This window comes from Carassius gibelio, chromosome A15 (genome assembly GCF_023724105.1).
Source record: "Carassius gibelio isolate Cgi1373 ecotype wild population from Czech Republic chromosome A15, carGib1.2-hapl.c, whole genome shotgun sequence".
In the NCBI taxonomy this organism is placed as follows: Eukaryota; Metazoa; Chordata; class Actinopteri; order Cypriniformes; family Cyprinidae; genus Carassius; species Carassius gibelio.
The window spans coordinates 10,902,894-10,919,691 of NC_068385.1; the positions used below are offsets into that span (position 1 = coordinate 10,902,894).

The 16,798-nt window shown below is 34.2% G+C and overlaps 1 protein-coding gene across 3 annotated transcripts; it reads left to right on the forward strand.

Annotated features, from left to right (window-relative positions):
• The first annotated feature begins 6,205 nt into the window (after positions 1-6,205).
• LOC128029185 (multidrug and toxin extrusion protein 1) lies at positions 6,206-14,739 on the forward strand. 3 transcript variants are annotated; one of them, XM_052616795.1, is made up of 17 exons: positions 6,214-6,479; positions 6,708-6,809; positions 7,067-7,135; positions 7,407-7,555; positions 9,537-9,579; positions 9,715-9,759; positions 10,015-10,112; positions 10,822-10,919; positions 11,022-11,135; positions 11,448-11,515; positions 12,250-12,358; positions 12,457-12,532; positions 12,617-12,686; positions 13,234-13,366; positions 13,662-13,756; positions 14,117-14,191; positions 14,268-14,736. In XM_052616795.1, exons 1-17 carry the CDS (start codon positions 6,339-6,341, stop codon positions 14,538-14,540), a joined length of 1,758 nt encoding a protein of 585 aa, XP_052472755.1. In that variant the 5' UTR covers positions 6,214-6,338; the 3' UTR covers positions 14,541-14,736. The 3 variants fall into 3 exon arrangements, with proteins under 3 accessions (XP_052472756.1, XP_052472755.1, XP_052472757.1); XM_052616797.1 differs by having other exon boundaries at positions 6,342-6,479; positions 6,695-6,809; positions 14,268-14,737; XM_052616796.1 differs by lacking the exon at positions 14,117-14,191 and having other exon boundaries at positions 6,206-6,479; positions 14,268-14,739.
• Positions 14,740-16,798: the final 2,059 nt, after the last annotated feature.

Consider the following 16,798-nt stretch of genomic DNA (forward strand, 5'->3'; position numbering starts at 1 on the left):
ATGACTGAAAAGTAGTTTAACCAATGGCGTGCAAGTGTTGTACATAATCAGCCAATCGTCATGTTCAAGTAGGTGGGGTCTACAGAGAACAGATCATAAACTGCAAGATAATAAATTAAGAATTGTGAATTGCAATAACCTTATTAATTTATTCATTCATTCATTCATTTATTTCATAGTGGAAATGGGCGTCCATTGACTTGCAGAGAGCACCAAAACAAAGCCAAAGCCTGGACATTTTAGCCAATTTAAAAATCCAATAATAAGGACATATTACTGGGTGAAAAGAGAATGTGTGGTCACGTCACTATTAGCCAAATTATATAAAATTATTTTACATTTGTTCAATTTAATTATGAATCAAACTTTACACACAGCTTTTTTCAACAAGATCAGCTGTGACACAAAAGAGAGGGCTCTTTAAAGTGAAAATAAGGTCATATTAAATTAAACTTAACTCGAAGTGTGATGGTTTTTTTTTCTGTGTTCTCATTTTGCTTCCATTCAGATTCTTCCAGACCCCAATTTCAAAAGTATTTTGCTTAGTAAGTGAACATTTATAAAAGCTGCCCATTGTAAATTCATCAAACTGATTGAAATGTAAAAAAAAAATGCATACAACACAAAATCCATCTCGCTGTCTTGGAACAGTGCGTAAATGTCAAATTCACCATCTTTTTATACCACAAATATGTCAGAGAGTTTGTGCAGGATAAATGATGCTGTTATTTTCCGACCAGCTACTGGATGATTTAGAAAGCACAGAGAGGTTGAAAGGCCCTTCACATTTCGGTTATTTTCATTCCAGACTGCCAAAGCTTAACGTAGAGGACGATACATTATACCTGACAGAAATAGCCAACAGTGGGCTGAGAGTGTTTTGAGAGCCCACTTCTGTTTAAAGTGCAAAAAAAAAAAAAAAAAAAAAAAAAGGTGGAGTGTGAATAAACAAGCACCTGACCCTTAAGTCATATACTACAGTGAGGATTTGACGCCTCCGCAGGTGGAAATCAAACTGTATTGAATTGGACTGTACCACCAGCAAACTTAAATAACAATGCAAAATAATAGGCAGAATTTCATTAGCTCTATCATTTGCTGTCACTCTCCCTGCTTTCTAAAGCAATTTTTGAGCTGATTGGTGATATCGGGAGTCTATGTGGAGAGAATACTGAGAGAGAGACTCTGTCATTGAAATGCTATTTAAGAATGGTGCGCTCCTTGGAATTTAATCGCAACTAAAACTACACGAAACCGTCTTTGTTAGCTGTCATCAACAGGCTGTGTAAACTTACTGTGGTACATGACAACGCAATCTCCGTCATGTCAATCCAAATCATGCGTTTCAGTTTGCTTATGGATCAAGACATGTTTGCATAGCAATCCTGCGGTTGCCATGGAGACCCCTGTTCCTCTCTGTGCCTCATCCTGGGTAATTAGTGGATGATCACACCTTGACGATACACTAAATCTGGTGCAGGAAATTAAATCTGCGGAATTAAGCGTATGTAAATGTCATATTACAAACAATTAGAGAAGTTAAAAGAACAAGCCCTGTTTAGCCTCCTGCTTTGACTCGGAGTGATTCTAGGACTGTACAGACTCCAAGTGCTGTTTTAGACATAAAATGTAGCCTATTAATAATAGTTTTCTATGGGGAAAATAATCCTGTTGATTGAAATGCTTCAAATTGGGGAATTTAGATCAAGATTTTTGGAGTCGGTCAAGGATGCTCTCTGCCAGTAGAGAATATCAAGTGAATAGTGGCTTGAACACTTCTGGTGGCTTCACAGCCAATATAAATGCAATGGCGAAGTTTCACATTAATTGTTTTCCCATAGAAAACTATTATAAAGACAACACTTAACCATTTAGTTCATTGTGTTCATATTCCGAGCTCATCTTGATTGTAAAAAGTATGCATCATCGATAAAGTGTGTATTGATTTTGATCTTTTAATATCACTGTTTTAAAAGATGTTTTAAAAAAACATTCAACGTTTTAGAATGTTTTAAATATGAAATATTGCGGATTGATTTTATATGTATTGCAAATGGCCAAAACTTGCATTTTGTTCACATATCTTTGTTTTATCCTTTTGAAAGATTATGTAAATATTTGTGAATTGGAAGCCATTGGAAAATTGACAGGCTTGAGCGGCGGTTCTATGGATGTTTGTCCCGCCATATATTCGAGCCAGTCAAGTGACTGAAAAATTCCATAGGAACTGAGGAATGCTGAAGTAACGTGTCATGGAGCAGCCACTGGTCCCAAACAACCAACAGTTGTTATAACCATTAATTTCAGTTTCTCTCAAGGACACTCGCTGGTAAATTTAAGCAATTAATGCATTTTTTTATTTTTTATTTGAATTCATTTGTTAACCTCCCAGGAATCCAACCTTATAGTTAATGTTTGTTGTGAAATAATAGGCAGTTAATACTATAATTGCAGTTACATAACATGAGCAACACTTTAATTGCAACTATAACCAGATTCTAGTTGTCATATTTTTTTTAGTATTTAGTCTTTCTGCAATCTTTCTGTCTCCCTGTTGGAGGTCAAATGAGTTTCTGTGAAGCCTGCCCATAACTAGCTGCTTTTTGGGAATAAATAGATGCTTCAATGGATGCATTCTATAATAGTTTCCCTGAATGCAATTGGTTGCCTTGTTTTTTAAAAACTGTTTTAAATTTCTTTATTGGGTTACATTTTGTATTTGCCTGCATACATTAATGCTCGCTTGCTTCGTATGAGAACATAAAATAACACTTGGATGTGAATAATTAGCGGTTTACATTTAACATTTATTTAATAATATTTATACATCTAGTGGTTAAACTATGGCATTACATGTGAATATTTTTCTTTCAGTCACCAAATGCCTCTAATTTGCCCATGCATTTGGAATTTAAATACGTTTTTCTATTTTAACCCATTTTAATAACTACACTTATTGTATAAATATATTAGAATATATAGAAATGTATTATATGGATAAATATATTAGATTATATTATATTTTAAATTGCCATTCATGGATCAAAATTATTGCACAAATTACTTGGTAAAAAAAAATGTCCTCAAAATATATAATTTTTAATGAACTATAAATTAGTAAATTTATTTAATAAATAAAAAGGTGTTTGATCACATCTGATTGCCAGGGAGAATGAGAATGTATTAATATGGTCTCATTATCAATCAGAATAAAATGCTATGTTATTGTAAAGTGTAGTCTGCGCAGTAATTGATGAAATAATTAATGCACATTATGTGTCAATATTTACTAGAATTTGCTGGAAACTATAGTGAATCTGCAGTATATCCATTCAAACAGACTAACAGCATGTGACCATGTAGCAGCGAGATCAAAGGATGTCGCAACTCTGTTCCTCAAAGGCTCTGCTTCTTCCTATTTCCTGAAGATCTATGAAGTCTCGTTTCAGTTAGTCTCCGCCTCAGACGTCACACCCACAGACCGTTGGCTGACTGTCTGATGCTCATGGAACACAAAAGTGGAAACAATTCAGGAGTTTCTAAGTCGTCATCAGATTGGTTAAATTATATATGATTTCCGGGAGATGTCGTGTTCTTAAATGTTCCTCCTGGAAACAAAGATGCCCTGGCACCAAACCTCCTCACGAAAGAAGAATGTCATATTTACAACTGTGATGATGAGCGCTTATCAGGATCAACTAAATGTTTCTACATTTTTCATGTACATGTTAAATGGCTTTAAATACAGTACATATGTCAAGAGCATGCTCACAGATGAGAACAAAACAGTGTTGGATAAAGTGGATTAAAGCCCTGCACAGGACTCAAATATTTTCTTATAATAGCTTATACTATGGGTTCAGCTATTAAAATAGTTAAATGTTTTATGTAATGGAAAAATTATTATATTTTGTTTAGTTTTTTTTTATAAAGTAAATTTTTCTAAATGTTTGTAGCATTTTTTGTTCATTAATTTTTTTTTTTTTTTTTTTTTTTTACAGCCAGTGGCAGAGCCTCAGATGATCATGACTTGCCTAAAATCTATTGATATAAAACATTTCAAGCATGTTGTGTTTAATGTTTAATGTTTAACCTAGACGTTTGTGTGGAGAGTTAAATCTGAAGCGTGCTATGCAGGCATGGAGGAGCCAGCGCAATCACTTTGCATTTTAATCTAATAGTGGAAACAATTTAATACACAGTCATACATTTTGCTCATAAAGGTAAGAGTAATTCCTCATTCTAAACTGTAAAGGGGCTAGTTTTATTTGTGTGCACTCATACAATATCAACAAAATGTTGTGCTTTTATAAAATAAAGAAGACAAACGCTTTCTGCTGTCTGGTGTTTGAACAGGAGCGCTTCACAATGATGAACCTAAACTTAGCGAATTGCCTCACAGACCTGATAAAAGAATAAATAAAATAGAAAGCTTTAAATTACTAACCTACTTTAAAACGAAAATAGAAACTCTTTCATTATGTAATCTTCATTATGTAACATTATGTAAAGGCCAAAAAGGAAATGGTGAGTGATTTTTTTCGTCACGATAATTGATATCTAAAGTATAAAAATAAGGAAAAGCCTGAAACAGGCCCAAATTTTATTTTATTATTTCGTACAATTAAAAAGTAAAACACAAATTAAAATGGCATAAACAGCATAGGCTATGTAAAACTTTTGTCCTATAATTGTATAGCTGCTTTTTCAGATTTTTCATGTTGCTCTGTTATGAATACATTAACATGTAAAGGATTTGCTGAAATGCAATTCTGTGATATGTGAATCATTTATCAGCCCCCCTATATTGGATGCAATATAGTAGTATATTGCATCCAATATATACACATCCAAATTTTTCTCAACTGTTTACTTTCACTTAAGACATAACCAACAGTTTTTTGTTTTTTTTTTAATCATAATTTCCAAGACGGGTATTTTGACATATTTTATATGTATTTGTCGGTACAAGAGCAAAAGGAGGCAAATTCGGTGTTCAAGCCCTAAACACCAGAACACTGTGGGTGCTGAATTGGTCCCTTTCACATCCTTTTCTGTTTGTTTAAACAACTGCGATTTGTATTTGTTCATTCAGGTGCAGGAGGAACTTTGAGGAAACTTCGCAAAGGAGAGCTCGGTTCACTGTTGCTATTTGTGAGACATAGCGCTCTGCGTGCGCACCGAACACCAGCTACTCAGTTGAGCTTTTTTCACATCTTGTGTTTGAATGCTTTAACCCATGCACCCCCATTTTTTTATATATAGATGTGAAAGTGCACTATTCAAACTTAAATTATTATATTTCATGGACACTTTGGAATATAGACCTAAGGTTGGATTTTTTAATGAAACAATCTATAGTTTATTGCATAAGTGGAACCATTTAAAAATATTAAAGTATCAAAAAGTTAAAGAAGTTTAAATTTACTGTTAAGAAAATTTATTGTACCATTTTCATTTTATTTTACACAAAATAAATATTTTTCAAAATATTTTTGAATCCAAAATTGCTATAAAATGAAAGTCTTATATCTAAATAAGTTATGTTACAAATTTGAAGTTGTTATTAAAGAAATTGAGGTTCCTGAAAGATTTTATTTAGGGCATTATACCACAAACAGCAACTGGGTTTCATCAAAACTCCATTGAACTTTTGATTCTAAAAGACCATAATACATTTTGTAATATGACAGCTGACTCTACCCACTAAAGTACCATTTCCATGGTAACACAATGTATGATTTCAAGATGGGTTTCACAGGATGAATTTTGAGGCTTTAAGTTTTCAAATGATATGTTATCATCTATAACTAACATATATAACATTTATCAAGTTAAAAAAAGACAACAAAAAAAGAACGCCAACAGGCCCACCGGTGGGCCAGTGGCACTTAAGAGGTTAAACTCTTTTGAATGTTTAAATTGGCAAGTGGAAAGGTTTAAAAACACGTTAAAATGATAAGCTTTTGTGACGATATGCAGCAGTGGCCTGTCACCTGTACTGATCGTCTTTTTAGGCTGGCCTCAGCCAGATGGTTCTGTTTTTGGAGGGAGGAAAAGTTGCTTTTACTTAATAGAAATCCTGAAGGAAAAAATATTCCTCAAATTCCCATCTTGTAACCATTCTCAAGAAGTAAAGGTCTCTATTGTACTTAGGTCAGCTGGTTGCAGATTTCAACACTTCCACTCATAGAAGTATTGAGAGAGGCTTCACCTAATCAGTAAGCTTTTAAGATGGTGAAACTTTGCCACATTGACCTGTTAGCAGCACAGCTGCAGCAGCGGGACCGTCCCCTGCCGTGTCTCTGGCTTCACTGCAGATCAGGTCTAAGGAGATCATGGATGTTTCAAATACAAGGACTGAAGCTTTATCAATGGAGCCTAGTTCCAAGCTTTTTTGCTGTGGATCCGTGAGACGTTGCATCCCTCTAGTATATAGACAGGAGCTTTACCACATCCTGCGCATGACCGGACCCCTGGTATGAACTCAGCTTCTTTCTCACATTTACATTCATATATGCACATCAATATAAAATATGTATTCATATTGTAAACTTTGGAAGTTTTATATTAATATCAACTCAAGTGGCAAATAATGAATCTGCAAACCAGAAGGGCAAAGAACTGTCACTATTTCCTCCATATACTGTAGCTCATTGCTCTCAAATACTTCTCATCCACTAAGAATTCTCAGGTTGTCATTCCAGGTTGCTTCGCGCATTCTGAATTATCTCCTACCATTTGTCATAACAATGTTTTGCGGTCGCCTGGGAAACAGTGTGCTCGCTGGTTATGGAATGGCCTCAGCTGTGAGTTTATTTCACTCTGCTTATTGTTTCTCTGGAGTATTACATATTGTTTGTTTTGTGGTATAAAAATAATAATAATATATATATATATATATATATATTTAAGGCAAATAAGGCAAATGTTGGCACAGTATTGTAAAAGTTCAGCCATCAGGGGGTTTGAGCTTATCTTAAGCCTTTGTTTTTGAAGCTTGTGTATTGAAGTAGTTCAGAGGACGAATGAGAAGTAGCTGATGCTTGTTATTCTGATTTATCAGACAATAAACATAACAACTGCAGCTACAGGTGGAGGTCTTGCACTGGCAGCTGACACCCTTATCTCTCAGGTATGAAAATATGTATGGATATAAAGTGAGTCCAATAGCCTGAGACCATAACAGAGAGCTAAGATTCATAATTTAAGTTAAACCTCAACTGAATTAGGAGAAGAAGAAAAAAGTTAAATAAAGAATTGGACCTCTCTGGATCTCCTACCATGAAATATGAAATACATAACGTTCTGCTGAAATTCTGAATTTTTTACCATATGGGACATTTTAGGAATACAGTATAAATTTCAAGTGTTGTGTCTGAGTTCTGGCTTCATGTCCTTGTCAGACCTTTGGTGGGAAGAATCTGCATCGTGTTGGCATCATCTTGCAGAGAAGTGTCCTGATCCTCCTGCTCTTCTGTTTGCCCTGTTGGGCTCTGCTCATTAACACCCAGCCCCTCCTCCTTCTGCTAGGTCAAGATCCAGAAGTGGCCAGGTGATTCACTGCAAAAAATAAAAAAATAATGAATTAAAATATTTTTGTCTTCTTGTTCATTAGATTATATAATTGCATGTAATACAAACCCGATTCCAAAAAAGTTGGTACACTGTACAAATTGTGAGTAAAAAGTAATTAAATCATTTACAAATCTCATAAACTTATATTTGATTTACAATATAATATAGATAACATATCAAATGTTGAAAGTGAAACCTTTTGAAATGTCATGCCAAATATTGGCTCATTTTGGATTTCATGAGAGCTACACATTCCAAAAAAGTTAGGACAGGTAGCAATAAGAGGCTGGAAAAGTTAAATGTACTTATAAGGAACAGCTGGAGGACCAATTTGCAACTTACAGTATTACTGTATGTAGGTCAATTGGCGACATGATTGGGTATAAAAAGAGCCTCTCAGAGTGTCTCTCAGAAGTCAAGATGGGCAGAGGATCACCAATTCCCCCAATGCTACGGCGAAAAATAGTGTAGCAATATCAGAAAGGAGTTTTCTCAGAGAAAAATTGCAAAGTGTTTGAAGTTATCATCATCTACAGTGCATAATATCATGCAAAGATTCAGAGAATCTGGAACAATCTCTGTTTGTAAGGGTCAAGGCCGGAAAACCATCCTGGATGCCCGTGATCTTCGGGCCCTTAGACTGCCCTGCATCACATACAGGAATGCTACTGTAATGGAAATCACAACATGGGCTCAGTAATACTTCCAGAAAACATTGTTGGCGAACACAATCCACTGTTCCATTCACCATTGTCGGCTAAAACTCTATAGGTCAAAAAAGAAGCCATATCTCAACATGATCCAGAAGCACAGGCGTTTTCTCTGGGCCAAGGCTCATTTAAAATGGAATGTGGTAAAGTGGGAAACTGTTCTGTGGTGAGATTAATCAAAATTTGAAGTTCTTTTTGGAAAACTGGGACGCCATGTCATCCGGACTAAAGAGGACAAGGACACCCCAAGTTGTTATCAGCGCTCAGTTCAGAGCCTGCATCTCTGATGTTATGGGGTTGCATGAGTGCGTGTGGCATGGGCATCTTACACATCTGGAAAGGCACCATCAATGCTGAAAGGTATTAATCAAGTTCTAGAACTACATATGCTCCCATCCAGATGTCGTCTCTTTCAGGGAAAACCTTACAATGCCAGACCACAAACTGCATAAATTACAACATCATGGCTGCATAGAAGAAGGATCCGAGTACTGAAAGGGCCAGCATGCAGTCCAGATCTTTTACCAATAGAAAACATTTGGCGCATCATAAAGAGGAAGATGCAACATAGAAGACCTAAGACAGATGAGCAACTAGAAGCCTGTATTAGACAAGAATGGAACAACATTGTGACCCATACTCAGAATTTGTGCTTGGCATTTAACCCATCCAAAGTGCACACACACACAGCAGTGAACACACACCTGTAGCAGTGAGCAGTCATTTATGCTGCGGTGCCCGGGGAACAGTTGGGGGTTTGGTGCCTTGCTCAAGGGCACCTAAGTCGTGGTATTGCTGGCCCGAAACTCGAACCCACAACCCTAGGGTTAGGAGTCAAACTCTCTAGGCCACGACTTCCCACAAAGGAAGACCCCTGTTTTAGAATGAATAAATAATCTTGACTAGAACCAAAAAAAGAGCAATATTTATTCATGGTAGTGTAAAGTTATAGATCCCAAAGGATTGAACAAAAAAGATAGTGTCTGATAATGACAGTCCTCCCTATCTCCAGCAAACATATTTTGCAATGCTCCTTCCTAAATAAATGTTGACAATGTTGTTAAATGAGGCATTATAATGTGCACAGACACACATTCTAATACTCAATTTAGATGCAAGCCAAGATGGAAATGGAACTGCACAGCAGATTTGCTTTGCTGAATGATAACTCTATTCTAAGCTCTATTTTTAAAATCATTTATGGTGCCTTGTCCTCTAAATCAAAGTTACAAATGTGCTTCTTTTCAGGATAGCTCAACTATATGTGGTTTGTTACCTGCCAGCAGTTCCAGTGAGTTATAAAAAATAGCATAATTTTCCTCTTACCATCACAGACACATAATTTACATGATATGGCTTGAAATATGATACATACACACCCCATCTTCAACCAGCAGAGTTTCCCATTCTCTCTCTTTTCACACAGGCTATGTTTTTGCATCAGCTGCAAGTAGCCTATCTCCAAAACCAGGTATGCAATTTTTTTTTTGTCAGATAAGCACCTTAGCTAAGCTCTTCAAAAGCATTGTTGCATGCAAGATCTTAAGACCTGTATCACAATCAGCCTCCAACTGTTAGAGTATGATCTTTATTGGCTGAGATTTCCTCGCTGCATGATATAGTGTGACTTATAAATGTGGCTTCATACGTGTCACTCAATGTAATGTCACAGCAGTGACTGTAGATCCAAAGGATGCTTTAACAGTGACCGTTTTTGGGCCTGTAGGGAGTGATTCTGCCTCAGATGTATGCAGCCATTGCAGCCAACATTGCAAATGTGTTGACAAACTACATCCTTCTGAACTGGTTGGACCTTGGGTTATAGTAAGTTTGAAGGGCTGTCACTCATTTACATACAATGATGTTGTTTAAGTAATTTACTAATTCTACTAATTACAATTCACTGAATCATTAATCAACCAATTATTTCTGAAATGTTGATGAGTGAGTCATTGCTTCATTTACTTAAGCGATTAGTTCAAAACACTGATTCATTCATTTATTCATTCAGCGAAACGCAATTAATTTGTCTTGATCAGATATCCGCGACATGAAAAATCATGCTTTGGTTAGTCATAAAGTAGCTAATATTTATGAGATGAAGCCAAAATTCTTACCTTAAAAGTTTTGATTGTAGAATTTGAAATTATGACTTTAAATGATGACATAAGTCAAAACCTCACAAATAAAAATAACCAAATATATATTTTTATCTCATATTTACGATGATATTCTCAACCTAGTATGTCACAATTTCAATTTCATTATTCATTATTCATTATTCTTCTGTGACCTAAGTGTAATTTTCGCAAGTGGCGGATTTTAGGCTTCCATATGAAACTGATCATATTGTGTCTGTAAGTTGTTCATACACTATTTATCCTATATAGGGTTGCAAGAAAATCATAATCATGCTGTGATATTATTATTATTGTTATAACAACTACACTTATTTTAGTTTGAATCCATACAAGGACATTACAACTACTGTATCAGTTTTACAGTCATGTATTTTCTGTCTTTTGTATTTCAGTGGATCTGCTGCTGCCAACACCATATCTCAGGTCTATATTTGTGTTTTCCTCTATTTATATATTCGTTGGAAGAAGCTCCATGTTGAAACATGGGGAGGTGAGCTAACTAGCTAGTTAAACTTGCCGATAAACTACACAAACCTGCGACAATGTTTAATAAATGGATAATAAATGTGAAATCTTTCTCTTTCCTCCACAGGCTGGTCGTGTGACTCTCTGCAGGAGTGGGATGGATATATGAAACTGGCCATCCCCAGCACCATGATGCTTTGCTTTGAGTGGTGGATTTATGAGGTTGGAGGATTCTTAGCAGGTGCTTTCTAAAGACTAAAGTCAAAAACAAACCTTTGTTTTAATACTCGGAAAACCACTGGCTATAAAATGGAATTGAGTTATGCATTTTATTAGGCCTAGTCATCAAGAATGGCCTCCAATTAAAATGTCTGTTTGGATGTAGTGCTTAATGTGGTTTAAGTTTATTAATTTTAGCCTCAGATGATTTTTCATGCAGGATTGCTTCCGGACAAAAGAAAATGCTTGTGTAAAAGCTTTAACAAAGAAGAGACCACTTTAATGTAACATTATCATACTGTCAAATGCATTGCCTTATATCCGTCTCTTTCAGGCATGCTAGGGGAACTGGATCTGGCAGCTCAACATGCAGTCATTATGCTGGCTTTTATAAACTACATGGTAATTTAAGCCGGAATATTTACCCAATTATAAAGTTCCTGCAGGAATATAACAGATGCTCCCTTTTCCCACTATGTCCCTGGTCAAACAATGATTTGCCTGATGCATTACCAGATAAATAAAGTATATGAAATGTATTATAGAACTGATTAATTATGAACAGGTTTACACACATGGTTAAAAAGTTTTGGGGGCCAGCAAGATTTGATTTATTTATTATTAATCTTTTTTTTTATTATTATTATTATTTATTTATTTATATAAATTGATGCTTTTGATTAGCACAGAGACATTAAATGGACAAAAAGTGACAGTAAATATTTTTTTTTATATTTCTGTTTTAAATAAATGCTGTTCTTTTGAACCTTCTACTTATCAAAGAATCATAACTGCACATTTGCTTTCAGAATTGATAATAATAAGAAAAGTTTATTGAGAATCAGAACAATAGAATGTTTTCTGAAGACTCATGTGACACTGAAGACTGGAGTAATGGCTGCTGAAGTGTAAAATTAACTGTACCATCACAGGAATAAATGACATATATATATATATATATATATATATATATATATATATATATATATATATATATATATATATATATATATATATATATATATATATAATACTGTATTTTTTAAAATCAAATAAATGTGTCCTTGGTGACCATAAGAGACCTCTTTCAAAACATTAAAAAAAAAAAAATTACATTCATGTATTTTCCATGACAGTTTCCATTAGGGATTCAAGGTGCAGCGTGTGTGCGTGTGGGTAATGCACTTGGAGCTGGAGATACAGCCGGAGCAATTCGCACCTGCAAGGTGTCCCTCATCTGCACAGGTTTACACACAGTCATATTCTTTTGAGGCACATTCATCTTTCATTGTCTGTTTGTGTCCGACATGTCATATTTCTTTTCCTTTATCATTTGGATGCAGCTGCCTTGGCAATTTTGCAAGGTCTTGTACTTGCATCGACAAAAACTGTGATTGGTTTCTTATTTACATCAGACGGGTAAGTATTTGTTTTACAAATCAGACCTGCAGTAGAGATGTTCTTTAAACAGTACTGTACTGATGATTGTGTCTTATTTTGTAGGCATATTGTGGTGCTCGTCTCCAAACTCTTAAACGTCTATTGTGTGCTTCAGTTCTTTGATGGTCTTGTTGTGAGTACTTTACATTGCTGTTACTTTTTTCAGAAGAATTGCCAAGTGATTTTTTTATGCATGGTTTTAGAGGGCTGTCTTTTCCAAATGCTTTTTTTTTTTTTCTTAAAATCATTATGTTTGTTTTACAGTTAAAAAAGTATAATGATTATACAAAGTTTTAATTAAAACAAGATTAAAATAAAATATTATTTCAGTCTTTCTACCTAAAAACATAATGTTTAATTCAATGTGTTACTTGCCATTTGTGAAATTTGCTAGTTAAAATTTATTTATAGAAAAAAAAAAAATCATAATATATACAGCAAGTCAGCAAACAAATCATATATAATGGATAATGGAGAACATATTTTGAATGTAAAGATAATTTTCTCACCCTATTGGTAAATTATTTTAACAATTTCAATAATTTTAACAACTTAGTTGCCAGTGGAGTAAAAAAAAAAATATGTATTAAAGTTTTGCTCCTCGGGTAAACACTTGAGATAAAAGCATATGTATGTGCATAAATGTAAATGTCTAAATGTATGTTTATTCTCTCCTCAAGTGTGTCAGCATGGGTATTCTGTTGGGTTCAGGGCAGCAGAAGATAGCAGCTGTAGCTAATTTCTTTGGCTATTACTGCATTGGACTTCCACTTGGCACCTCTCTCATGTTTGCTGCGAAATTAGACGTTGTTGGTTTGTCTTCCTCCATTTTTTTATACTGTGATCTTATTAACAATTCAAAGAAATGTTCACTCATTGTACTTATTGATATTCTGTGACCTTGTCATGCTCTTTCACCATGTTAGCATCTGGTTTCTAAATCATAATTTCATTAGGTTGAAGAACATAGAGAACATCAGTTGGACACAGTACTGATCCCTGGGGAATTGCATTAATGCATCTGGAGCACCCAGAGCAGCATTCATTAAAACAATTCTGTAATAAGATAACAGCTGTCCTACAGCAATGTCCTCTCTTGCTTTCACAGGCTTTTGGCTGGGACTTCTCATCTGTGTATGTGTGCAGTCCAGTTTTTTCATTGCAGTCATTTTTAAGCTCAACTGGGACAGAGTGACCAAAGAGGTATATCTTTAAAAATGTGGTAAATGTTTAAAAACATTTAGTCAAAAATAATTGCAATTCACAGTCCATTTTACTTCCATAAATTTTAAGTGAAACATATTCAGTGAGGAAAAAATGTAGGATGAGACTTGATTATGCTTATCATGATCAGATTATGAAAAGAGACTTTTACATACTAAAAAGGAGCCAGATTGAATGTGAGTTTGATAAAACAATGTCTACTGTAGCTTGCACTACAGTAGCTTACAGTTATTTCCTTTCAGAAATGCAAGTGCAATTTCAAACAAAATCAAGCTTTTAATTAATATCTGTTCCCATCAACTATATGACATGATGTATGGCACATCCATAACATTTCAGGCAGTGGAAAGGGCTGGAAAGAGTCAAATGTCTCCAGTGTCAACTCCGCATAGTCTCACAGCGAGGCACGGAGAGGTACGTCTGTTGACTTTTACTGTGTTAACACAAAACTTTTCTGAAAACTGAGCTTTGATGTCTTGTCTGCTCTCAGAATGGGGATGAGTACATGACCATGAACTTGAATGATCAGGACGAGGAGCCACACGCGGAGGAAAAGCCTGCAGTTCTGCTATCTACCGCTCAGCTGATCCTCAGGAGGGGTCTGACCAGCCTCGCAGCTCTTCTCATCCTAGCTGCAGGGATAGCTGTCCATCTCACTGTGCCTTTACCTGAAGTGTCTTATGCCCTCACAGCAAATACTACTTTGGACTCAAACTTTACTACTCCTTCATCTCTCATCCATTCAACTTCAATCTCAATCTGAAAACAAGAGGCTAGAGCTGTAGCTGTTCATACGTATATGCCAGGTGTTTTATGTTTCACCATTATCTAGAAAGTAAATTTTTCCAAAATTAACACACACACACACACACACACACACACACACACACACACACACACACACACACACACACACACACACATATATATATATATATATATATATATATATACATACATACATATATACAGTACAGACCAAAAGTTTGGAAACATTACTATTTTTAATGTTTTTGAAATAAGTTTCTTCTGCTCATCAAGCCTGCATTTATTTGATCAAAAATACAGAAAAAAGGTAATATTGTGATATATTATTACAATTTAAAATAATTGTTTTTAAATGTATTATACTTTAAATTATCATTTATTTCTGTGATGCAAAGCTGAATTTTTAGGATCATTATCACATGATCCTTTAGAAATCATTCTAATATGATGAGGTTGGAAACAGTTCTGCTGCTTAATATTTTTTCAGAACATGTGATACTTTTTTAGGATACTTTGATGAATAAAAAGTAAAAAAAAAAAAAAAAAACTATGTTTTTAAAATATACAAATATTTTGTAATAACAATATACACTACTGGTCAGTAATTTGGGGTCAGTAATTTTTTTTCTTTATTTCTTTTTTTTTTTTTTTATAAAATCAATACTTTTATTCATCAAGGATGTGTTAAATTGATCAAAAGTGATAGTAAAGAAAATATATTATTAGAATATATATTATTAGATTTTTTTTTTGAATAAATGCAGTTCTTTTTAACCTTTTATTCATCAAATATATTAGGCAGAAGAACTGTTTCCAACACTCATAATAAATCAGAATATTTGAATGATTTCTAAATGATCATGTGATAGACTGGATGTTACATGTGACACTGAAGGCTGGAGTAATGATGCTAAAAATTCAGCTTTGCATCACAGGAATAAATTATTATTTTTAAAGTATATTCAAATAGAAAACTATTATTTTAAGTTCTAATAATATGTCACAATATTACAGTCTTTTCTGTATTTTGCAGGCTTGATGAGCAGAAGAAACTTCTTTCAAAAACATTAAAAATAGTAATGTTTCCAAACTTTTGGTCTGTACTGTATATACATATCTTTGAGAAACAAAAAAAAAAGAAAATATATTTGGTTTTAAGAATATTTAGTTTTAACAAGATAAAACACTGATTAAGAAAATAACATTTTAACCTGCAAGATTGCTTTTGTTTTGTTCCGTTATGATTTTTTTTTTAATTTTTTTTTTTTTTATTGTAAATATTTGCAGCGATTATTAATGTTTTAGACTCTCATGTTTGACTGAGATTGTTTGGGAACAACATTGATAGCATAATCCATTAAATTTTTACCTCTTCCCCAGGGATTCATAGGGCAGAAAGTCATTTTTATGGTCACCTTGAATGAATGGTCCCATCTGCTGACCATGTTCTGCAGTTATCAGAAAGGAAAATGCAACAATCCTTAAAAACATTTTAGGGATTTGTACCTTCTTTTTATTTTACTCGCGTCCTCTGACACATTAAGCCTTACATGCTAGAATTTGTGAAACATGCAAAATACTAAAAAAGCACAATACAAACATTTTTCCATGTATTTTTAAACATCTTAGGATTGCATAACATACACAAATACAATTACAAAGTTATCAATCATGAGCAGTCTTTAAATCATATTTTATATAATCAGGCATTCCTGATTTGATTTGTTTTGATTTTAAATAATAATAATAATTAAAAAAGATAAATGAAAATGCTAAAACAGATGTTCCAATGTTCATTAATCCTTAGCATAAATCCTTAATATTTAAACATAATTGAAAAAGAAATAAAAGGAGACAGATTGGTGTATGCACAATATTTATTTGGCAATTTATAGAATTAAAAAAAAAATAAAACTACTTTGAAATTTGTCACTCAGCACGCATCTGCAATATTTAGATTCATGAGTCCAGCTTTGTAGAAACTCAGAGCAGCTGTTACAACATAATTTAGCTTTTTCTCTCTTCTTCTTTGTTTTCCTTATTCTTTTTCTTGAAATCTTGCCAGATCTTTCCCTGAGGAGGAAGGGAAGACATGTTAATGTTTGCTTCTCTCCTTAAAAAAAGTAATCCTTTGTGTGAAATCAGTCTACTGTATATGATGATCCAACACATCATGTGTCTAATGTACAACAGATATTAGTCACTCGTGAAATTGTTTCCAGGAACCTGATTGATGATTCACTGATTTGTTTG